The sequence below is a fragment of the Equus caballus genome, chromosome 3, assembly GCF_041296265.1.
Source record: "Equus caballus isolate H_3958 breed thoroughbred chromosome 3, TB-T2T, whole genome shotgun sequence".
NCBI classification, from domain to species: Eukaryota; Metazoa; Chordata; class Mammalia; order Perissodactyla; family Equidae; genus Equus; species Equus caballus.
This window is the reverse complement of record NC_091686.1, coordinates 91,283,875-91,309,305: the sequence shown is the minus strand read 5'-3', so window position 1 is coordinate 91,309,305 and position 25,431 is coordinate 91,283,875. Positions and strand designations below refer to the sequence as shown.

At 36.6% G+C, this 25,431-nt stretch overlaps 1 protein-coding gene across 8 annotated transcripts in view; it reads right to left on the bottom strand.

Annotated features, from left to right (window-relative positions):
* Nucleotides 1-25,431, bottom strand: part of ATP8A1 (ATPase phospholipid transporting 8A1) — a 221,092-nt gene that overhangs the window by 32,733 nt on the left and 162,928 nt on the right. For all 8 annotated transcript variants that reach the window (XM_023638157.2, XM_070263872.1, XM_070263876.1 and 5 more), the window contains 7 exons: nt 17,197-17,380; nt 16,994-17,104; nt 10,198-10,272; nt 9,971-10,093; nt 6,432-6,510; nt 3,151-3,212; nt 837-893 (listed from right to left, as the gene is read on the bottom strand). In XM_023638157.2, the coding sequence (XP_023493925.2) occupies nt 837-893; nt 3,151-3,212; nt 6,432-6,510; nt 9,971-10,093; nt 10,198-10,272; nt 16,994-17,104; nt 17,197-17,380 (691 nt within the window). The remainder of the gene's footprint in view (nt 1-836; nt 894-3,150; nt 3,213-6,431; nt 6,511-9,970; nt 10,094-10,197; nt 10,273-16,993; nt 17,105-17,196; nt 17,381-25,431) is intronic.

Here is a 25,431-nt window from a genome sequence, read left to right as displayed (position 1 = left end):
TGCCCTTATTAATTTTTTACTACTTCCACAACATATTATCATGGGAATTTGTAACTGTTTTAACCAGATCTTTCATTAAGTGCTAACCTCTCCTACAACAGTTAGGATGCTTGTGGTATTGGCATTTAGAACTATTTCTTCTCTACCTCCTTTGGTGGGTCTCTCCTCTTACTCATTTTTTTTTTTTTACCTCCTACCATCTTTAAGCCTCCTTAATTTTCCCTCTGCATGCTCTCACTGAAAGATGTTAGACCCTTGTGTGAGTACGGTCTGCATGCCGATGACCGTCAAATCCAAATTTCTTGTGCCAGTCTTTCCCCTGCGCATCAAACTTTCATTTCTTTTTGTTTACTGGGTCTCTCTACCTGGATGAGACTATACTTCAAAACTAATGTATCTGAAACAGAACTTGTTTTATCCAGATTGAATATTTACAAATGTTTGAGGATAAATCTTTTGCTAATACTAATGGTCTTCAGAATCATTTTCCAGTGGGTTTTCTGCCCAATGCCAGTCTTGTGACACACTCTACTAAGAAAAGATTCCCAGTCAGTAAGTTTGAAAGTCTTCCCCCTTCCTGGGATAGTCACGATATACAACAATATATTAAAGGCTCTGAGAAATCTTGTGGTAAAAAAACTTAAGTTTGTTTTACTCCGTGTTTCCAAACTAGAATCTCCAGTTCTCTCCCTTCCACCCCTGATTCCCCACAATTAACAATCTGTGGAACTAGGGCACAGGGATGCATAAAGTTAAAATGAAAAACAACAACAAAAAAAATCAGCAAGAATGCATGAGTAAATATGACATGCGTAGGGTGTGATCAAAACTCTTACCCATGTCCAATATGATGTCTCCAATCCAGCTTTCAAACACACAGTTATCACCACAAACTAAAACAGAAAGGAAAATGTTATTTTATTTAATAATCTAATAGTTTATCGAATGATTAAGAGGGAGATTTATAAAAGAACAAGTGTCTCTGAATTAGACTATGGGATGGTAGATTATTCACAGCTTGCCTTGTACGTCCAATCAGCAAAGAAACAAGTGAATTAGCTGGGTGGCTGAACATTATTACCATGACTAGTCAGAGCTGCCCATTCGCAGCATCACACTCCTGTCTCCCTTCCCTGCCTCTCCTTATCTCCACAGCCTTACGGTCCACCCACGAGGCTCCAGAGCATGTCTGCCTGCTTCTCGTATAAGTCATGAATAGCAACTGAGAATATACGTCTACAGTAACATGGGTTTTCAAGCTTGCTTTAATTTTATTTTATCTGTAATACTTAAAGCCCCACTTTCTGCATTTTGAAGATAAATTGCAAAAGTAATATAAGTGGATATTTAGAAATCTAAACACTTACTCTGTAACGTTACTTACTGAAACCCTGCAGAGCAGGATATAAGAGCCTGTTATACCTCCATGATGTACATACCCACCGTTGCCAGTGACTATGCTACTAGTTCTGAAGTAAGGGACAGCAGGACAGCATAACGGTTAAATGGACTAATCTGAGAGTCAGACTGTTTGTGCTCAGACTCCATCATTTACTAGCCGTTTTGGTTAAGGAACAAGACAAGTTACTTGACCTCTCTGTGTCTCAGCTCCTTCATCTGTACACTGGGGCTGATAAAGCTTACCTACGTCACAGGGATTTGAGTCTAAAACACTGAGAACAGTGCTTAGCACTGCAGCATGACCTATTATTATCTATCTGTAATTCATAATAAAATTTTAGATGTTGTTGGCAGCCAAGGGAACTCTGGGCACTTTCAGCAGTTTGTGGCTATGGAAGTGTGATGTTTGTCTAGCACTGGTGATGAGTAAATGCTTGAAGCGCTCACTCCTACTTTCAGGTACTTTAATGGTTTTCACACAGTATTTGCTTAGAGGCTTCCCAGTGGGGTCATAAAGTCAAGTTAAAGTGGAGCATTGGGCTTTCTCAGTAGGATATCTAATGGTAATTTAGAATTAATATTTGTAGAAATAAAACTCTCATTAAAATGTAAATACTAACTAACTTAAGCTATACAAAAAGTTCCAAAATAAGAGATATAGTTCGACATAAAATTAAAGAAAAACATCCTCCTGAGACTTGGGTACTTTAATGTGTCCCTAGGAAACACCTATGATATACACTCCGATTAATTTCTAAACTTACTCTATCAAGTATTTACTTATTTCTGTTTTGTACTCACGTTGTATGAGAACAAATTACCAGCCCCTCTAAACATATTTTTCCTTCCTGTTACTACTTCAGTGAGTTGATGTCAATGGAAAGGAGACCCCTGGAAAAACCTGCTCCCTCTGTTACTTAATGGCCTTAATGTCCTATCATTCAGTCATTTAAATATCTGATATTTAAACATCATATTATAGTTTTTCTAACAACTGAGTCAGCCATATGAACAGCCACTTAGTATTTAGAACAGCACACTGCCCTGTTTGGAGGTCATGGGAAGGACACACGAGTAGAGAGGAAAGGTTGGTCTGGGAATTCAGAATTGAAGGTTGGAGTAAACTTTTATCAGATACCAGCTGTGTGACCTCGGGCATTAGCATTTAAGTAGTGCTTTTGACTGTTAAGGAAAAACGATTTAAAAATATTTTTTGGCTCTTTATGGCAGGAACGAGCTTGCATTCATCTGTGCATCTTCCACAAGCATTTGGCACAGTGACTTAACACAGTGCGTTCCACGCCTCATGTGGGTGAAACGGTCCCAAAGAGTGGAGATTTCTCTCCCATTTTAGTTATCATGAGACTTTAGAATAATTACTGGTTAAACATCCAAGAATAGTATGATAATATTTGCCATAAATTCAGGAAAGCAAGAAAATATTAACAAGGGCAGTAAAATAAAAGGGACAAGGAAGAGAAAAAGGGCAAATGGGGGGCAGTAAGAGCAAAGAGGGAATATTGACAATAATAGCAACCAAAAGTCCTATAAGTCAGCGAACCTAAACGACATTTTTATCACCTCATACAAAAGAATCTCTTAACAGTCAAAGCATCTCATTTCATTTTTAAAGGGAAGTGTAAACAATCCTTAAATTCACAAATGCACACATTTAAATTTGAAAATAAAATGAGCACATATGAAAGGATTCAATTTTATATGCAAACCAGGTAAACCTCCCATACTCACAGTGTAAACAAAGTTTCCCAGCAGCAGATAATCAGAGGTTTTCCCATTTCCAAATACATTACCTGTATGAAAAGAAGAGAGCCTTGTTAGAAAAGAAAATAAATGAGGTCCTTTAGAAGCCTTTCAAAGATCAATTAATTTATAAGTGTTGAACAAAAGGGGAACTAAGGGCCACACAAGGGAGCCAGAAATGAGGCTAATTAAAAAAACACTGAGTTAAAGGTTGGCATGCTGTGCTTTGGCGGCCCAGGTTTGTTTCCCAGGCACAGAACCATACCACTCATCTGTCAGTAGCCATGTTGTGGTGATGGCTCACAAAGAAGAGCTAGAAGGACCTACAACAAGAATATATGACTATGTCCTGGGGGGCTTTGGGGAAGGAAACAAACAAACAAAAAAACCCCCCCAAAACACTGTAAGAAATCACACAAAGTTGCCATTAATATGGTCATAAATTTAAAACAAATTTCCAATAGCCAACAAGAAGAAGAAAACCTGACTTGTTAACCAATTCTTTCTCAGGTTCCATGAAATTAAAAAAAAAAAATCAAACTACTTGTTCAAGCAAAGCTTAATGTTATGGGCATTGAGACAGGAGAAGACATTCTGATCTCTCAATAAAGAACTTTGTTAACAATAGAGACGAGGGTTTTGGGAGCCTTCTTACTATCTCTCAGTAAAGTTGTTGGCATTGCACCAACAGGGATTCATAAAAACAACTCATAGAAGACTGAGGAGCATCAATATGATTCCAGGCATACGGCTCTTTGAGGATACGGCTGAATTTAGGGGTATATCTTAAGGTATTTTGTTATTCCAGCAATGACTAACAAACTTGGTTTTAGATGAAGGGAGTGGTAGTCAACAAACAAAAATTACTATTATTGATAAAATAAAATGAAAAAATAACAATAATTAAATCATTGGCACCATCGAAAAATTTAAACCTCATGGTATGCGTAATACAATATTTTATTTATGCACATTTTCAACAATACTTATTCAAATACATATTCAATGCATAAGGACAAAACACATTAGAATAAAGTACGGGACAAGTCAGGGAGAGTGATGCTGGTATGAAGAGAAGAGATAGTTTGGTGAGTTCTGGAGACATAGACTGGGCTTGGTTCCGTTACTAGTTGTGTCATTTTGTGTTATTTATAATCAATCTCCATGGGACTCACTTTCTTCACTTAAAAGATGGAGTGAAACTACCCACATCAGAGAAGTTCTGAGGTTAAAAAGATGTTTCATATGTAAAGCACTGAGCATGGGGCCTGGAGCATGGCAGATGCTCCATAATGTGACGCTTCCCTTTCTAAAGTATTTGGTTAAAAGTAGCCAGGAAGGGTTGCTTAACAGTCAGTCCAGCAATCTAGACCCCATTCTCTATGGGGGTATTCCATGATTAAGGACATAGGATCTGATGTGCTATATCTTGTGGGTATATTGTGGACAAACTTAGAAATGTCTACAACTAATCTGCAAATTTCCATAAAAACGAATGAGGTACTGATTCACGCCACAACATGGATGAACCAAGATCACATATTATATGATTCCATTTATGAAATGTCCAGAATCGGCAAACCCACAGAGACAAAAATTAGTGGTTTCTAGAGACTGGGGGAAAGGGTGGGGAGAAACAGGGAGTGACCACTGATGGATATGGGGTTTCTTTATGGGGTGATGAAAATGTTCTGGCATTAAATAGTGGTGACATTTGCACAACTCTGTGAATATACAAAAAAAAATTCTATTGTGGTTTTCCTGGCCTACTGTGTCAATACTCTATACGTTAATTAGATTTTCTTACCACACTCACTTCCACGGCCTACAAAAAGAGAAGTATTTACTGTTGCATTAGCAGAGCAATTAATAAAGAAATGAGATGGAAATCTCTAACTAGGACATAAAACCACTGCTTTCTCTGTAACACTCTCTCACCCCACCCATGCCTCATGCTCTCGTCATTCACTGACAATTTACTCAGTGCCTACGATGGAGCTAGGCACTGTTCTAAGCAATGCAAATACAACAGTGAACTAAACTGACAATTCCCTACCCTTCTGGAGCTTTGACTCTAACAGAGGAGAAAGACAACAAAAAATAGACACACATATCACACCCTACTAGGCAAGTACCAGGAAGAAGACACAAGAGGGCAAGGGGACGAGCAAGAGAAGCGGTGTGGCTCTTTCTAATGGGTGATCTGGGAGGGCCTCTCTGAGCAGAGACCTGGGAGTGAGGGAGACAGCCAGCTGGCATCTCCGGGTGAAGAATGAGGGATCGCACAGAGGCTGGCAGGCTGAGGAGGAAAAGCAGGGGAAAAAATCAGGTGGAGGATTTGGGTAAGGTTGGGGCTGCGGATTTCCTTCTAAATGTGATAGAAGTCTGTGGGTTTTCTGAGGAGAGAGGCACCTGGTCTGATTTACGTTTTACATGGATCATTCTGGTTGCCTGTGGAGAATAGACCGTAGGTGGGCAGGAATGGATGGACAGCAGGCTCTTCTGCTGGCAAGCATTACTCAGAGGCAGCGAGGTATGACCTGTACTTCTAAAGGACTGATGAATCCTCCAGTGGAGCATGTGTTGTGTTTTTAAGTACTGTAGTTTGGGAGCAGACGCACTGAATGGTTGGCTGTCTTCCTCAGGATCTCAAGGCAAGGTCTGCTCTGGGACACAGCAGCACCAGCTTAAGCATCACAGGGATCTCTATCCTAAAGTGGCTACTTACTCATTTTTATGTGAATAGGAAATTCACCATGATCCTATCTCTCAAAACTGACAGAATAAAATCACTCCCTCAAAACAAGCAGAGGAAAAGCCTACACTCCAAGATGAACATAAAAACGTATTAAAAATCTCATTCAAAACATCGGCTCCAGTATACTTGAAAATACTAGCACTGATTAGGTTCAGTATAAAGAGCCTGATACAAGCCTCATAGGTATCATAAACAGACTACATAAAATATTAGCACTATTGTCTTCAAACTATACATCAACAGAGGAAAAAAGGGCCCTAAAATTTAACTCTGTAAGTTTGGAAAACATGAGTAGTAGAGAAGAAAGGCTTTGCATATATTAAATCACTTTGCTCCCAAAGGAATAATAAAACTCTTTAAAGTGTGTACAACTTTTGAATGCATGTATTTCAGGTTAAGAAAAATACCATAAAATGTAACACTGCTATAATTTTTAACATATATTGACAATGAGTTATTTTCCTAAAAAAGTAAAAAGTCATCTCTTAGCATTCATATTCTTTCTACTTACCATACTGAAGGGCTTTTAGTGGAAACCAAAACAGAATAACTGAGTGGAAGAGGCCATTTAAACAATGAACCCAGAAAACCTGAGGGAAAACAAAAATCCATGAGAACCATTTGCGATAAACTAGCTCTGTGAACTCTGACCTTTCTTTTTATCTGTGAGCTGGATTCACAAAACGTGTTTCTGTCGGGCCACCACTGTGAATTAATAGAACTGACAGACACTTTCTGCCTCTTAGACCTTCAGGGGTCATTTATTTATTTTTATGTTTCTCAAAATGTTTTTTCAGCTTCAGTGAAAATTCTTCTACTTTTTAAAAACCAAATATTAAAAGTTTAAATTTCTGCCTGAACAAGAAAATAAAATTTAAAATAAATGCAGATCCTGAAATTCTTTACGTAGGACTATGTTTGTAATTCCAAAAGAATGAACTTTTGAAAATACTGTAATTTGGTGAAATCTTTACTTTCTCTTTCCCATGTGCCATAAGTGTAAACTTCTCAATGGTAAGGATACAATGCATTTTCTCCTTGTCTCTATATATCTATACACACACATTATACAATAAAAATAGCAGGTATAAGATTTACATTGTATAATTCTTTCAAGTAAAGTACTGTCACTATGCCTGAATTTATAAAAGGCTTTCACAATTTTTAACACCTGGCAACATCAAACTTCATACAATTATAACATCATTTAACAGTTATCACTTTCTATATCTATTGTATTTTAAGGACAAGAGAGCGTGCATCACTAGCACTTTCTGTGCAGCATAGATGTGAGAGATTAAGTTATAGAAAAACTGCTTAGAATTCTTATGGCCCTTTGAAGAGCAACAGCTTTGTCATTTAAAAGTGCTTCTTGCAAGCAAAACTTATCCTAAATAAAATTGGCATGTATTAATAGTTTTAAGCTGTTCAAACAACAGAAATTAAGTTGCCTGCCTCCCAAATTTTCCACCGTGATCTCAATCTCCTTTGTTAGTTCATCCAGCCACACTGGATTGTATGATCCAATTTACGCTCCAATACATTACACATTTGAACTTGTGTTACTCATTAACCTTTGTCTCTTCTCCTCACTATGTCATTACCACAAGTTTTTATTTGACAGAAAGCACAGGTGGGTGCAAGAAAAATTAGTTCTACTTTTCCATTTTCCTGACCGATACTTATTGTCACATGCTAATCCTTCGACCCGTCATGACCTCAGAACCTCCGACCCTTCTTACCATAACAAATGCAATCATCATCATTCAGGACAACAATGCTTCTACACTGGAGACCCACAGCAACTGCTGTGTAGACAACTATGCATTTTGTAGCCATTTGTCCTTGAATTTTAAAACACTTATATGGGATTTAATCAAAGAATTTTCACTGAAATCATTAGAAAAATCCATAAACCCTATAAAAAATGGTTGGCAATTTGTGTAGACATAAATATTCAAATGGATACAGAAGTTGCATAATTTATTTGGGTTGATCTGATGACATTTCGAAATGCATGGGTTGTGCAGATAATGAAATACTTTGTAAACAACAAAATAGCCAAGGATACAAGGAATGATGCTTCCACACTAAAACTATATCCTACCTTTTCCCTGGCCACGTAACTGTCTCCAAGTTGCCATGTGCAAAGGGCATGAAAGGATGTGACTTTCTGGGAATTGCTTTGGGTAATCCTGTGAGGGTCACTTTATGTTTATAAGCAGGAGTACCATGGCCAAGTCTGTGGCCATAGCGTTTCCTCTCAAGTGAGCACCGTGCAGCCTGAGCTATCGTAGACTGGGGACCTGTGGCTGGGGCTGATACAACTCTCTAGATCGGTGAGCATTATTGTTAGTATGCCAGGAGGCCTGGAACTCCCCCAGCTCTCAGATCACCTTTCTAGGGAAACAAGAGCTCAAAGTCCATTTTATCTGCCCTGATTGTGGCTTTCCATCACATGAAAATACCTAACATAGGTAATGAAAAACATTCCAGCAAGGTGGTGGAATTTAATATAAACTGGACATCATAAATAAATTTTTTAAAAATCCCAAAATAAAACATTCAAAAATGGGGCCAGCCCTGTGGCCTAGTGCTTAAGTTTGGTGCACTCCTCCTCAGCAGCCCAGGTTTGCAGGTTCACATCCCAGGTGCAGATCTACACCACTCATCAGCCATGCTGTGGTGGCAACCCATACACAAAATAGAGGAGGACTGGCACAGATGTTAGCTCAGGGCGAATCTTCCTCAGCAAAAAGAAAAAAACAAAACAAAAAACACTCAAAAATAAAAGCATAGATATTGCATTTTATACAGTAATAGTTTTAAGAGACCACTAAAAATACTTTTCAGAAGCAATGTAAATCTAAGAAGACTTCAGCTCTTTTAAATTAACCAAATTCAGTTATTTAAAATGCCATCAAGTTGTCTGTGTGTGCACACCTGGACACGCATGCACATTGCATTCATGAAGACCTAGTCTCAGAAGATGAATAACATCCTGGCTATAAACTTAGCACTGTCATCTACGGTGTGAGGTTAGAGGCACTGAAACACCTGTTTCACTTTATTCCCTTAGTATACCGAGAACAAATGTCATTCAAGAGCTTTATGAATTAATAAATATTAAAAATATCCTACATTAACTGCCCTAAATTGAAAACATTGAATTTAGGTTACATCTAATTATTAGTAACATGCTAATAAACATATGATATATGAGATGGGAAAAAAGTCTGTGAAAGTGTATTATATTTGTTGCTTTTATTATAGTTTCAAAATGGCATCTACCTGGACTGTTATAAAATTAAAAATTTTTTCCCTCACTTACACTGAACAGAAACCTGAATTACTAACAAATACCAGTGGAAACGCTTTAGAATATATACTTGCAAAGTAAACTATGCAGAAAACGAGATATTTTTTGTTGTTAGGATGAATAAAAATCATGGACCACAAAAGATAACAATAGGCCATGGCGTGTTATGTAGGATATAAACCCAGATAACGATTTTATACAAAATGTTGGATATTTTATATTGTATTTTAAACTTTACGGCTTGGAAATACTGAGTCTTATGACTAAATGATTATTTCCCAGAGACCATAATTTTAACGCCCAATATAAACAACCTAATATTCGATTGAGGAAAAAGTTATTTCACAAAATAGAAAATTAGTAAAGAATGATAAATCACCCCTTGCCACCTTATACTTGTAAAGACAGTGCTTGTCAGTCCTGGATGACTGACCCCTGCGAAGAATGAGCATTTCCCCACAACACTGCAAAGACAGAAAGTCAGAGGGCCAAAAGGACATTCACTTCTGTCTGCCAGACTCAGTTTACTGCTGCCTGGCAAAGTCCAGTGAATCACGGTTACATTTTAGTTTTATAATAAAACACACAAACAAAAAACCTTCTCGGTCCAAATCAGAACCTCAGGCAAATCTGAGTTACCATGGTCGGCACCCTGGAGTTGTTTCCTCAGCTTGGTAATCAGAGCAGTAAAGTAAGTTTCCCCAAACGTGTGCCGGGGTATCGTGTCCTACCTTGGTGTTGAAGTCCAGGGCGTTCTGAGATGTTTTGTATAATTCAGGATACTTCAACATATTCTCTTTTCTGCATGATCTCTCAAATATTCCGAGAGTTAAGGGAGGCATTGCTGTAAACATCTAAAACGCACAAACTGGTCATTATACCAAGCAGCCAAATGCAGGGTGAATCTTTATCTCAAAGAATTCAACAAAACAGGAATAAGCAAATGTCTTAAACTTACCACATTATAAAGACCTATACACCATCTCTCAAAGAGGATCTGTCCAGAAAAGCCATTAACAAAGGCAAACCAGATCTAGGAAGAAAACAACCCCCAAACGCCAAAATTAGAACACAAAAAACACAAATGCATTGCTTAGAATCTGTTTTATACTCGACCATTGCATAATAGCAGCATTAACATGTTTTCACCACTATCTTGAAAATGGCATATCTTTGCTTTACTTTTTAATTTGAAGGGATGTTTTCATAAGGTATTTGCTATTTAAGTCAGAATTGGCTCCTCTTGTCAAATCAACAAAGAATTATATCAATAGGTAATTACAGATTTAAAAAAAGATTAAATATAACCTTATTTTCTAAAAGGCGCTTTATGAAATATATTTTATGTCATTAAATTTTTAGTTTTAATTTCCTTTTAAAACACTTATCCCCTGATAGTTATTTAAAGATTATTGTTTTTATTATAAAATATACTTGTCTATCTAGAAAATAATTTACTATAATAATACAATCACCATTTTTTTCTGCATTGGATGTATTCATATAGTTTATTTATATACATTCATAAATTTACCTTACTGGAAACCTACTGTATATAGTGTCCTGTCCCACTCCTCTCCCTCTTAACATTATGTAACATACATTTTCTTAAGTTGTTACATATCCTTTAAAATAATGTTAATGGTTCTATAACCTCTACCATGTGGCTATAACTATTTTTAGATATTCAGCTTGTTCTAGTTTTCACTATTATACATAATTCTGAGTGGACTATTCTTGTACAGAAGTCCTACACATCTCTATTTGCTTATGATGAATTCTTTTTGTAAAAGACAGCTTTACTGAGGTATAACTAATATACAAAAAACTGTACACATTTAATGTATACAATTTGGTGAGTTTGGACAAATGCATACGCCCATGAAACCATCACCACAATCCAGACGACAGACATATCCATCACCTCCAAAAATTTCCTTGTGCTCCTTTGGTTTTTTTTGTTTGTTTTTCGGATGAATTCTCAGAAGTAGAATTAATGGGTCAAAGTATATGAGCTTGTTTATAATTCTTGATAATCACAGCCATCAGAAAGTGAAATCTGAATTTATACATTAAAATATTTTATAACCTAGATTTAGGCTTTGATTAAAAACAAATCTTTAACTAATAGAGCATAATGTTCTTATATATTTTGCAATTCTCTTAAAAACAGAAACCTAAACTGTTATAACTGTAATAAAATTAAAGAGCAATATAGAGAAACTTTTTCCAACATGTTTAACATAAATGGAAAATTAAGTAAATGTTAGTAAATCAATAAAACCTGAATATAATTTTTTGAAAAAGTAGACCTAAAATGTAATTAAAAATCAAGTTGATCTGAAAGAGTAAAAGTCTGGCTTGGCAATGAGATTACATAAACACATCCACAAAACCGAAACCTAACAACAGCAACAACAAAACCTGTCGGAGGAAAGCAGTCTTACATGCCGATCAAGTGAATTTTTGAATCGGAGTTACAGGGACTTTTCTACACTTCGCGTTTCATTTAATCTCATTATGGAAGCATGAATTGCTACAAATTCACCATTTATCAATATGTACCCAGGCTGGCCTCCCGATGAACAGTTTCTGTACCCACACTGATCTTTCTCCTTTTTATAGTGGAAAGGAGTGATTGAGCATAGATAAAAACGAATGTCTGCTTCACGAGATGGAAAAGAAAACAAAGTAGCGATAGCACATGAAAAATAAGTCCAAATTGTGTTAGGGTTGTAACACACATTAACAAGGACAATAACAAAAGCATAGAAATTGGAGTCAAATCTGAAATTCTTGCTTGCTTTGCTACATATATTTACAGAAAAAAATTTGAACATCCGCCCTAGAGTAGGAGCCAGATCCTTCATTTTTGCACGCAAGCTTTAAAAGAACGTAGCATCTTACGTGAAGTTAAGTTTATTCCTTACTGTGGTGCTGCTGACTTTACACTTTTTTTTAAAAGCGTAAGTAGACACAAGTTGACAAAACAGACTTTAATGCCCTCTATTCTGTTTTCACATTTGGCCTTTTTGAGATGTGGATTATGTAAATACATATTTGTGATACTCTGGGTGACGGTAACTCCCTGAAGGCGACTGTGTTCCATTGTAGTAATACACGCTAAGAAGCTCTTTCAGATTTCTTAGGTATGATGGAAATATAAGGAATTTTTAAACACAAACTTTCAAATTATGGCCTTATTAGTCTATGAAGATGGGGTCTAATCTTTGTTGCTCTGAAGAAAGCCAAAGCTGCATGTGTAACACATTCATCTAATGGACATGACTTGGCTCAAAGGTTACAGTCATAAATGCATTTGCAATAATCAAAACTGTATAAAATGAGAAAACTATGTTAACAAATTTGTGAGTGAGTAAACATTTGTAAATGTGAATGGTCTCCTAGCTTCTCTGTACATAACATTCGGTGCTGATTCAAATGATACTGAGCTTGAAATTTATGAACCTGTCTTAAATCAATGAATATTTACAGAAAGTTTCAAATTCAAAATAATTTGCAGACAAACTAACATATTTGCCTTCAAAGTTCATTTTAAAATGCATAAACTGCTTTATGACAGAAATGCAGAAATTTTTAAGTGGAAAGCTATCAATGTATTTTTACCTTTTTATTTTTCGTACTGAAAGGTACGTGAATGTGTTTTTAAAAATTCTCTTCCTGTATTTTAAAAAGTTATTCTAATTTCTCTTTTAAAAAAGGAGAAATGACTTGATAAGAACAGAACTTTCCAATATAGTACCCTACACCTTCACTCACATATTTTGGCATTCATGTTTACATATTTTAAAGGAGAGAGAAAAGATGTTTAATAGTGAAGAAGTCTACCAGAATTCAGTGAGTCCGAGATTTGTAGTTAAAAGATCTATTAGAAACCTATTCCTTGCTAAATAAAACAACACCTAAATTACTATAAACACATAAAAGTCTCTCCTTGGACTCAATCAAAACCATGGTTGCAAAAAGAAAACATGAGTCCCCTGGGGAGGCATCTAGATTGCTTAAATTCACAGGAAATCTATAATCCAGCACAATGTGCTGGGAAAGTATCACCTCATCGACTTAATCAAAGCTTCTGGAAATTAGAAACACTACATTGTTTTGGGATCTTACCAGAAAACCAGGATGAGACCAATGATTTTAAAGAAAAGGTCTTATTTTGCTAGGAAGGAGTGAGATGTTTCAGAGAAATAATTTAAAAAAATCTCTTTAGAAAGAGCCAGTAATTTCAATGAACACCTACAGCGGCTGCTGAGCGGGTCACCATAAGTAAGTGCTTATACGGCCACCTGCCAAATCCGTATTTATTTATTTGGCTGTAATTTATGGCAATGGAGTAGTTAGATAGTGACATTCCTGGCAACACAGCAATGGGAAAAGCAGTGTTTGCAGATAATCTATAAAACCCGTAGTGTTCCAGACTATTCCTTTATTAGTAGAGAAACTTCAGACCTGCCTCTCCTGGTATTATTTTCTAAGTTCCACGTCCCAGCAGAGGCGTGGCATTTAAAGCTTCACAGAACTTTTCCTGATGGAGCATTTCTGCATATTAAACAGCAGCTTACAAATAGTCAATGAGTCCTCTGCTCCCACGCCTGATCAACACAAAAAACTGAAAGGAGAGATTCGAGACTGGCAGTAGTCCTCACTAGAGACATTCAATGATGTGTTTTCTGTCTATTCATTCACAGTATTGACATGAGCCATTAACATCTGCAGAACTTGTTTTAGCTGGCAAAAGTTGGGTATCTGGGAATTGATTTAAAAGGTCAATTTGTTTCCAAGATAGTTGAATTATATTCAAAATATGTTTCCATAAAGTGCTAAAAGAAAAAATGAGGTTTCCAGTAAAGTTTAGGACTTTACGTCCTTTTCAACGTGTAAAAAATCTGATCAGTGTTAAATATCTCATGAAGAGGCTTTAAATTCAAAGCCAAGTGAAATTTAGGGAGAATCGACCACAAATTGCGTAACTCTGCATTTGAAACAGAGCGTGGAGATTTAGCTCCTCATTTGAGCTTAATATATTTTATTTCCCCCATTAGTACATAAGTTTTGCCCGCTTCATTGTTGGCTGCCAAATAATCTAGATTTTAAAAAGCAGCAAGTTGAGTATTCATTTCATTTTACAAAATTAAATTTTTGTGAGCAGACTGATTGCTGCCAGTGGCTTTAAACTCCTTGTATCTTCAAAAGTATATGTAAATAAACCGTATAAATTGATAGTCACTTGAATGTCAATGTTCTGAGATGAGAAGAAAATATAATTAGAAAAGCTAGAACTATACGGGAGATTGGGAATCAAAAATAATTATTTTAGAAAAGAATCACAAATTTACATGTACAACAAAGAATATATATTTTTTGGATCTTATAAGCTATTTTGGAAGAGCATTTTGCTTCAAAACACATATTATTCCAGATCAAATTCAGCAGTAATGAACAATAAGTAAATTCAGATTATCCTGTTTATCTTTCCAAGCATTTTATTATTTCACTTAATGGATTGCAACCTAATTAGAGATTTTTAGTGACCAATAAGTGGAACTTCCTGCACACTTCAAAACTCAGTTTCAATTTTACTAGCCTGACTCATAATAAGAACTCTGCTCAGTCAACATTTTAACAAGGAGATAAGCATTCTGACAGGGAAATAAAGAAGAGCTGAACAAAACATACGTTAGTTCCCAACTAACGTGTCAACAGGGTAAATGTGAAATCTACTGATTTTTTTGTTTAAAGTGATACTTCTCTGGTGTAAAGTATGGTATATTATTTCCATACAGCAAATGGTGAGGTTGTGTCTCTTCTGATAGATGTGTAGAAACAGTCAACAGCTTAAAGGGCAAGGTGGCATAAACAAACATCTGTGAGAGAGCCCTGGGCAGATTTATGAGGGTGTGAGCAGGTCCTCTGACAGGAGCAGAAGATGGAGGGTGTTCTTAACAATTTATGGAGAGTTCATTGTCATGCTCTCTGGAGCTGCAAGAAGAGCAAGACACTGGTAACACCTAGAGTTTAAGTATTATAAATACAGCTTCTGACGATAAAAGGGCCATATGTTGGGGGAAAAAAATGGTAAATAACTTATCTATCACGACCTGGTTAACCAATCAGTTTAGTTAAATTTATCCACTAGCACTGTGATGTCCCGTATGGCAGCCACTGGCCACATGTGGCTCCTGAACACTTGAAATGTGATTAGTCCAAATTGGGATGTGCTGTAAGTGTAAATTACACACCAGATTTTGAACACGTAGTACAAAGAATGTAAAATATCCCATTAATAATTTTTTACAGTGATTACATGTTGAAACGATAATATTGAATATACTGAGTTAAATCAAATAGCATTTTAAAATTAATTTGAGCTTTAATTTTTACTTCTTGCTAATGTGGCTCCCAAAAAACTTAAAATTATACATGTGGCTTGCACTGTATTTCTATTGGCAAGTTCCTGGAGGACACGAACCATGCTTGATTTACTTTGTAGTTGTAAAATACCTGGTGCCTGGCACCCAGTAGGGCTGCAAAAATGTTTGCAGAACAAAATGCATCCTTTTAGAAGTGATATTCCTGACTTAGGCTAAGTTTTCTTTTTAAAAATGTCCTATTTGATACCTGAAAAGGAATGTAGAAATTCCTTGCTATCCAGGCACAGGAACTGAATGTTCTAATTCTTAGACAAAATCCTCACTGTCTGAACTCTTGCTACTTACCAACCTCAGAAACCAAAACAGATCTGGATAGCAAGGGATACTTGTATATAAGTATCAAAGCTTGAAACTTAATAAGAACTATAAGATGAACAATACTAGCAAAACTGCATGAGCATCTTTCCTGATTCACCCCTTAGTAGAACCACTATCCTCAGTTTTAAGTCTATCATTCCCTTACTTTTCTTTTTAAATAGTTTTCCATGTGTGCATCCCTAACCAGTGTATTGCTTTCTCTAGTATGTGTCTGAGCTTTATAAAGAATGCTATATAGTTTGTAGTCTTTTAAAAACAGAAAACATTACTTCATTAGCAATTCTAATTCAACATTTCTTACCAAAGCAATATAACATTTTTAGCTGGAATTTAAACATTAGTTATTTTCCACAGCCAACACACTTTTTTTTTTGAGGAAGATTAGCCCTGAGCTAACATCTGCTGCTAATCCTCCTCTTCTCTTTGCTGAGGAAGATTGACCCTGAGCTAACATCCGTGCCCTTTACTTTATATGTGGGATGCCTGCCACAGCATGGCTTGCCAAGTGACGTGTAGGTCCACGCCCAGGACTGAACTGGTGAACCCCACGCTGCCAAAGGAGAGCGTGTGAACTTAACTGCTATGCCACTGGTCTGGCCCCAAACTTTCTTTTTTTTTAAAGATTTTATTTTTTCCTTTTTCTCCCCAAAGCACCCCAGTACATAGTTGTATATTCTTAGTTGTGGGTCCCTCTTGTTGTGGCATGTGGGAACGCCGCCTCAGCGTGGCCGGATGAGCAGTGCCATGTCTGCGCCCAGGATTCGTGCAAACGAAACACTGGGCCGCCTGCAGCGGAGCGCGCAAACTTAACCACTCGGCCACGGGACCAGCCCTGGCCCCAAACTTTTTAACATGTTTAGAAGTTATAAAGAGTAAATGGGCAAGTGAAGGATTAATTAAAATGAGAAAATGTCTTCATAAAGAAAATTTCTTTAAATATCTATGCAAGCGACAAGGATTTTAAACTTAACCTGCAATTACCTCGATAATATAGAGGACTATATTCTTGTAGAAGCAGTACAAAATGCACTTGGAGACTCTGTTATAATTCCAGGCACCATGAACCATCAATAAATTCTTCAAATACTTGAACTAAAACAAGAGTGGAAAAAAATTAGTATTTTTCTCTTCATAGTGTCAGCTGACTGAGACAAATGGTGTGTTTTGTAGAAATGATACTTTACCTGCGCTATGGAGTAATCAGAAGAATTAGCGGCCTGAAGGCCTTCATTGCCACTTATACCAACACCAACGTGCGCTGTCTGAATCATGCTGATGTCATTTGCTCCGTCGCCAACTGCAAGCGTTATGACTTTGACTTGTTTCTTAACCATCTCAACGACTTCAGATTTTTGAAGAGGAGTAACCCTTAAGTTAGAACAAATTATCAATTATTCTGTTTTCCGAAAAAAAGGAATTTGGAAATGTCATTGTCTTGAAGGAAAAAGCAGCAGAAGATTCAATTGACTAGATCTCTGAAGAATCATTATGGAAAAGTCTTAGGTGTACAAATGTTTAAGCTCTCTGTTAACCTGGTTGCCACTTTAAGGGAAAAATAAAGTCTCCAAAGCAAACCTCTAGATGACAGAAGCTACAATGCCTTGTTAGCATTAGTTTAACAGGATGTTTGCATTAATTTGTTTCAGAAATAACATTTGAGTTCAGAAATTCCATTATTTTCTAACAAATAACATCAGAATTTCTAATTCTTCACTTTTGAATGAAATAGAAGGTCAGAAAGGCTGTTGAATAGTAGTCCAAATACTAACTAAATCCTATTCTGTATGTGGGAAATAAAAGTTTTGAGCCTCTGCAAGCTGATCTTAGATAATGTACTCTACATTTAAAACAACTTCAGACTCTACTTAAGTTAACAGTAGGGAACCGGCTAACCTCTCGACCTGTTCTCAGCCACCATATGAATGAACCAAAGTAAATACCAAGTGCTTGATGATATAACTCATGTACCTCAATTTTCTTCCACAGCTACTGACTAACGGCCAAGCAGGATCAAGCAACCTTTTATACAAACGTGGATTGGGAACAGAGAATACCAGCATCCAAACTAAAATCATATTTGGTATTAACTTTGGAGTAACTTATCACAACCACTTAAGTAAACTCCATGACAATGACAGAAGGGTTCAAAGACAGAAGGCATCAGTGTCATTAACTTACTATATTGTCCACACTGTACTGGCGAGTAAACAGAAAGAAAGGAAAACTCAACAGCGAACTGGCTCAGTAAACTATTAAGATAGTAATTAAATACTAAGAAACTAATAACACATACAATGTGAGTGGACAAGAAAAATAACTTGGAGCTAAGTTCTTTATTAAGGTTAAGTGAAGTAGGTGTCAAAGATCTGCCAGAACATCTGGCAAATCATTTATTATTTAAAAATGAAGATCATGACTCTGAAAGACTCAATACATCTTTGCACATTCTCCTGATTATTTTCTTAGGAAAAAATTCCTAGCAGTGGATACTCTGTACAAATATGTGCCTTTAGGAGGCCCTCTGCCCTTCCGAAAGGCTTCAGTGAGAGCAGCTCCAGTCTGAATTCCACGTTTGAGAATCATTGCATTAGACTGTCACTGCTTGCAGAGTGAAGCAGTCTCCTCAGCTTTGTATTCCTAGTGCTGATCCAGAATAGGTACTCAATAAATAGTTGCTATATGAAAGAGTTATTTTTAAATCTTTCTTTGGATTTCCTTTCAGAGTCTGGCAGCAGTACAAAATGACACAACTGTGAATACAGCAAGGAAACGAATGGATGAGGATCAGGCCATTAATGGTTTTTTTCGCTGCTAGCCCTCATTTTTCTTTGAAGCAATTTTCATTTCATTTTCATGTTTTATTTAATTTTTCTTAACAGGCTAATATAAATTGGTAAGCCCGCTGGCCATAGGCCAATGTTTTAAACACGGACTATAGCTGACATTTAGTAAATGTCAAAAAAGAATGCTCACCAAGAAATGATCTAAAAAGCAAACGGGAAATGGGTCTGAAAAGAGAGAAGCATTTGAAAACATTTAACAAATTCCCTTCACAATTTAAATACGTCGTGAAGTCACACCATGGGATCAATGGAGCTAGAAAACAGTGGTATTTTTTAAAGCGAATACATAATAAAGGAAATCTCTGCATGATGATCTAATATTAGTGACTTAAGGAAGCATCGGAAAAGACCTGGATTAAACTTTGTTTTCTTTCTTCATGGCTATTACAACCAACACTGCTTTCTCTGCCTGACGTTGCAATTTTCAATACCCCACAATTAAAATTGGTTAGGGATTTTCACCAACTCCATGGGTGTGGTTAATTCAGGTGATAAAAACAGAATACAAATCCCCTTGTCAAGAACAACGGCTGTTTAAAAAAAAAAAGATGATGTAGTGAGAGGGATCCTCAGAAACACACTGCGATTGCTACTAGCAAGGGCATCTGCTTCCATTATCAAGCTAAAAGTAGACAGCTGGCTTGGAAGAAGATTCAAGAAAAGGTGGGAGAGCTCATATCTGATGGGTTTGAAATAGCAGTTGTTTGCTAAACAAAGATAATCAGATTTAAGTGGGGATTTATAAAAAATAAAATATACATATTTAAAACATTTAACTCAAAATATAAATGTACAAACTTGTGATGTAGGGCAAGGAACCTTCCTTTGCATAGGGGTCTGCTGTTGGAAAGTGTGCATGTTTTTGCTACAGAAACCTCACTCATGAGGCACAATCCATGGGTGGTTTCATTAAGTGGACTAGAATACAATGATGCCCTTCACCCCAGTTTATTGTTATCTGATTTCAAATTTAACAGCAAATTTTTTAGCAATTCAATAAGTCTTTCTAGAGTATTTATACCGGGTTTTCCTAGCCACAATTTTGCTAGATTGTTATTTTGATGACTTACGAAATATTTAATTAAATGAAGATTACTTTAAGAAGTACATTAGGAATAAACAGATTAGGGAACAAGCACCTAGTGATTCCCAATAAGCATCAAGTTGACTCATGGAAGCAAATGTGCAGGTGTGCACTGAAGAGCATCCTTTCAGCTCTGGGCATGATATGCTGTGGGCATCCATCAGCGTACCTCAGGGAGGGAATGTGTTTTAAGGGGACTCAGATTAGTCAAGCTGAAATCAGTTAAAAACATCTTCTACAGCATCCATTCAAAAAATTGTTCCTTGCTACAAGGGGGTTACAAGATAGCAAAACAAAATTATAAGACACTAAAAATGATTGTACCAGAAAGCTTTTTGATATAATTGCCAGTACTTAATAATTTCAGAGGACATATTAGCATGGGCTGCAAGAGGCTTCCTTGATGAGTCAGAATTTGACTTGCCTTTGGCAAGGAGAGGAGAGCTCAGGTCAGGTAAAAGAAATGGCATATATTAAATTTAACTTCATGTTAAAAATTCTCCAGAATATTCCTTTCTATTGTGTTTCCACCTCAAAAAAGGTCACTCACTTCACTCATTAGAGTTTATCTGCTTTCTTGACTTTTGTACATCTGCTTCTATATTTGTACAATTTCCATAATAGTCTAGAACAACCTTACCACTCAAGTTAATTCTTCCAAATGTCTATTAAAAACCACATATCCATGGCTGAGTATATTTAAACCTAAATTTTACAAATACCAATAGTGACCCAATGTATAATTCAGAAACATAAAAGTGCTCTGTTTTCCACCCTAGGTTTTTTTTTTTTTTTACCACCCATGGGTCTGCATCAGAACTTAAATTATTCACAGTTCTCTTCTCTTTCACTGTTGCTCTTTCTTCTTCAGAAGAAGTCAAAGCCTCTATGGAAAAAGACTACATATCCAGCATGTGCTGTAAAGCCCAGTTTTCTTCCCCGTGGCTCCACAAACAGAGGGTGGTCCTTTGCGATACACCCTCACAGCGCACTGAGTGCAATACGCTTTTCAGATATTATTTTGGCTGTAGTTTCTGCACATGTTATTCATTATTTTTCTTATTTGCTATGTAGTAACTCTCACTGCCCTGTGAACATTAGATCAGAGTACTGGAAATTTTTACCATTTAGCTAGAAAGTATATAGGGTGGCCCATCTTATATGAGCCTCATTTTTCACTCTTTTAATGGGATTAGCTAAATGAATCACCTTTTTGAATGGAATGTGGATAAAGATTATATGTGCATGTATATACACAGACACATAATAAAGAATATTTTAAGGGACTTTTTATAGGTAGCCAAGAGGAGTACAATAATTTATCTTACTATACTGTGTTTTAGGTTAATAACCTTAAAAAAACCATATATACACCAAAAATTATGCCAATAATACAATATTATCTCAAAAAGCTATACTGTAAACTCAAAAGTTACTATAAAGTTGCCTTTAGAAGGTGAATCTAGAAAAAAATTTTAAGAATATGCAAGAATATACTATTTCTTAATTATCCTGAAGTGTTTTGTATAGTGACCCTGCATTTACTAAGCTTGAGGGCTGCTTCTGGTGACTATTTAGAGATCAGGATCGTTAGTGGGGGATCTGCTGTACTTTCCTTTGCAACAAACTTCCTAAGACTTCTCCTTGTGAATATCAGACTATTCCCCAGTGAGTCATATTCTCCTGACTAATAAAGAAATTACAAAAAGAGAGAAAAACCTAAGAGAAAAACTTATGAGATCTTACTTGACTTCCCTTTGAACTAAAATTTGTTAGGCTCTTGTAAAGTTTTGAATTAAAGAGGAATTAAAATATGGCCAAAAAATCTGTTACATGTTCCAAAATTACATAAATATAACACTTTTAGAGACTCACCATCAATTTATTACTGGAATGAAAACAGTCACTTATATAGCAAATTCTGAAAACCATACTTAGCATATGGTATGTAATGAAATATTCAATCACTTCTAGATAAGAGAACTCTGTTATTCAAATGACTGATGAGTGAGCACCTTCCTAGCCTCCAAAAGCAACATCTGTTAACGTACTCTGTAGTCAGAGGCATCAAGGGGATATTATAATATAGGGATTGAGTCTACAGAAAAGAAACACAGATAATCTTTCCACAGGACAAAAAAGGAAAGCAACTTTTAAAAGATTTCCTTTTGAAATGATGAAAATGTCTCTTTTGTGGAATTTATGTTGTTACAGGTAAACTACTACTGTCTTCAGTTTCTATAGTTCAGATATTTTAAATAGTGCCTGATCATATTGATAGCGTATATTTGAATATGCACGCATGTGTGTGTATGTGTGGGCACTGCAAACTATTACTGGCTAATGTATCTTACAAAAGGCATGAAAAAGAAAACTCCTCCTAGTAGAAATCTCTATTATAGTATTCACACCATAGAGCAGTTAGTCCCCATTGCTACTGTTCATTAAAAAAAAAACCTATCTCCATCTCTATCTACCTATCATCTATTTATCTAGAACCTAGCACTATACTCAGCCCATAGCAGATGTAGAAATAGTAGTGGAACCAAATAAATGGGAAATTTTGCAAGGAAGAGAAATTTATCTCATTATCCTAATACAGTTCATTCATTTTTGACTGTTTGCTGTTAGGAGGAAATGTGGTTAATCTTCTCTGCATCTAGAGTGTAGAGGAACTATGTAAAAGATATTGGATTCTCCAGGCTTTCTGATATGGATGGGAAAGACAGGCAAAAAATTATTAGGTGGAGAAGGAAGCATACTACTACTTCAACAGAAAGTGGGTATATTCAGAATGGATTAGAGCCAGATGACAGAGGGCCTCTGCATGCCACGATAAGAAAGGCTGAATGTCACAGATAGCTCTAAGCAACAGGGAACTCTAAAAGATTTTGAGCGAAAAAAGAGCATGGTAGAAGGAGTGCTTTAAAAACATTTGGATTGCTCAAAAGATATATATACATCACTTTGAAATACAGATATTTATATTTTATATTTATATCTATCTATATATAAAATAGCTATAGATGTCTATCTATACATCTGAATTTTACCTAGGATAAGGGCAACAAAAATGGAAAGAAAGGACATATGGGAGAGTGGGGGGTTTTGAATGAAAGTGCAATCAGGGGTTTCAAATTTGGGTGACTGGGGAAATAATGATGGATTAAACATAAACAGAAAAAGCAGGAAGATTTATGGAGGAAAATTATCAGGGAAGTTCTAGACACTCAGAAGTTCAGATAGTGGTGGGATATCCTAGTGGAATCATTCAGCACGCTGACTGAAAAATTAGAACTGAGCTCAGAAAAGAATGCAGAGCTGGGGATGTGCCTTCAGGTGTCACTCATTAATCAAGTAGTGATCCTTTGGTATGTGATGAAATTTCTATGGAAGAATATAAGAGAAGAAAGTAGATCTCAGGATTCTCCTTCTGCCCCTAAGAGCTATTAATTTAAGGACTTTTATTGAGTTACTGTCTCAGGAGTTAAATATTAAGATCCTATATGACAGTGGCCTCTCTAGGGATGCTTACTCCAAGGAGACAGAAGTGGTAGAGAGAGACAGAAATTTCTCCTACGTGGAACAAGCCCAAGCCATTTCTGTTTAGGCAGTCTTGTATTTGGAACTGGTGTGCTCCCAACTGGGGAGCACACCTACTCAAGAAGGCCTAGAATTCTTCTCCCTTCTAGTTCTCCCCTTTCGTGACCTCGCTCTCAAGAGTGGTAAGATGTATGGTCTCCCTCTCTTCCCATTCTTAATTATCTGGTTGAAGCCCACATGGGTACTGGCTCTCTTTCCTTTTCTCATGACTCTGGATAGGTAAGGAAGGGCTGGAGCTTGCCTTTCCTTTCTTTCTTCCCTCCCTTTGCTCCTATGTGGATGGGTTTCTCCAAGGAACTTTCTCTCGTCTTAGAAATACCTAGTGGAAGATGGAACAAGTGGTAGCACAGGCTATTGACAGAAAGTGGAATAAAACCCTGAAGATGCCAGGAGTTAAAAAAGGAGTTCAATAAATTTCAGGGTTACAATTAGCAAAAATCTATGAGAAACCTTTGGGAAAAAGAAGTGGTGCATATCTGTTAGAAGGTAAATGGCATAGAGGGAAAGAGTGGTATGCCAGGGGCCACAGATTAACATACACATGTGGAAATCTTTTCAGCTTTACTGTTCACTCCCCATGGTGCCTTGTGCAAGCTCTGGCTGACCAGTGTAAGGGGCTGAGATTGGGCTGGATGGAACTAAGGAGCTCCTCTCATTGCCACTGTAAACTTTGGGTTAGGCTTGGAATTTGTGGAAACTCAAAGCCCCCAAAATAACATGCTTGAAAAACAAAATGCCACCCCAATTCCAGGAGTATCTCCAACACCCTAAAGCTAAGATCCCAGGAAAATTCCCACCTCATGCCTTGGAACAGGAAAATCAGAGCTTTCTGGTCAATCTCAGGGCATGGAGCTAGGTAGGAACAGGTGCTAATGACATGGGTGTGTTGACAAACCCTCGAATGTTACCTCAATTCCATCAGAATGCAGCAGCCTCTAACAAGGGCAGTGCTTGGCTAAAGGAACTAGGGGAAGAGGGATTTACTAAGCTCAGATTGACCCCTGACTCAACTTTATCTCAAGTTAGGACCTAGCTTTCACCTTTCTCCCAAAGGGACATTACTGTCATTAGGGCAAATGGGGAATAATGGTCTCACAGGGAAAACTTTTAAGACAGGAAATCATGAGCACAAAAGAAAGACAACTTATAGGAAAGTAGAACTAGTAAAAACAGATGTAACAAGAATTCAAAAGAAGTATGATAAAAAAGCTAGGAAAGATATGGGAAGATACTGGAAACATGAAACTACAACAAGCAGTTACAATGAAGAACCAATTGAAAATAAGTCATATGAAAATATAACTTCTAAAATACAGAAGCCAATGGTAAACTGAGTAATAAATATGATAGAGGCTGAAAGTTCAAAAAACTGTCCCAAAAGATATTAGGAAATCAAAGGAAAGATTGTGAGAAAAATGAAAAGAAATAGAGGAATAGAGGTGACTATACATATATAATGGGAAGTCCAAAAAGAGAATAAAATGGGACAAAATGAAAAAGACTGATTAATAATTTTCCAGAATTAAAGAAAGACATATGTCCCAGATTGAAAGGGCTCATACAGTGCCAAAAAGAAATATAAGAAAAACAGACCTATCTTAGATACATTACAGCTAAATTAAGATTAAGAAAAATTTCTAAAAGCTTCCAGAGAGAAAAAGCAGATTACTTACAGAGAAGCAAGATCTGTCTGACACTGGACGCATGCACAAAACTAATATCTGCAGCTCTTGTCTCTTTATGGGGAGGCAGGGGAAGGAAGACATACTAATACATATAGGCAATAAGCACAAATATGGTTATCAAAACTTTAGAATAACCAGACATAGAATAGATATAGACTGCAAAGCTTTCAAACCAGCAGAAGAAAATCTGATTTAGACAGTGGA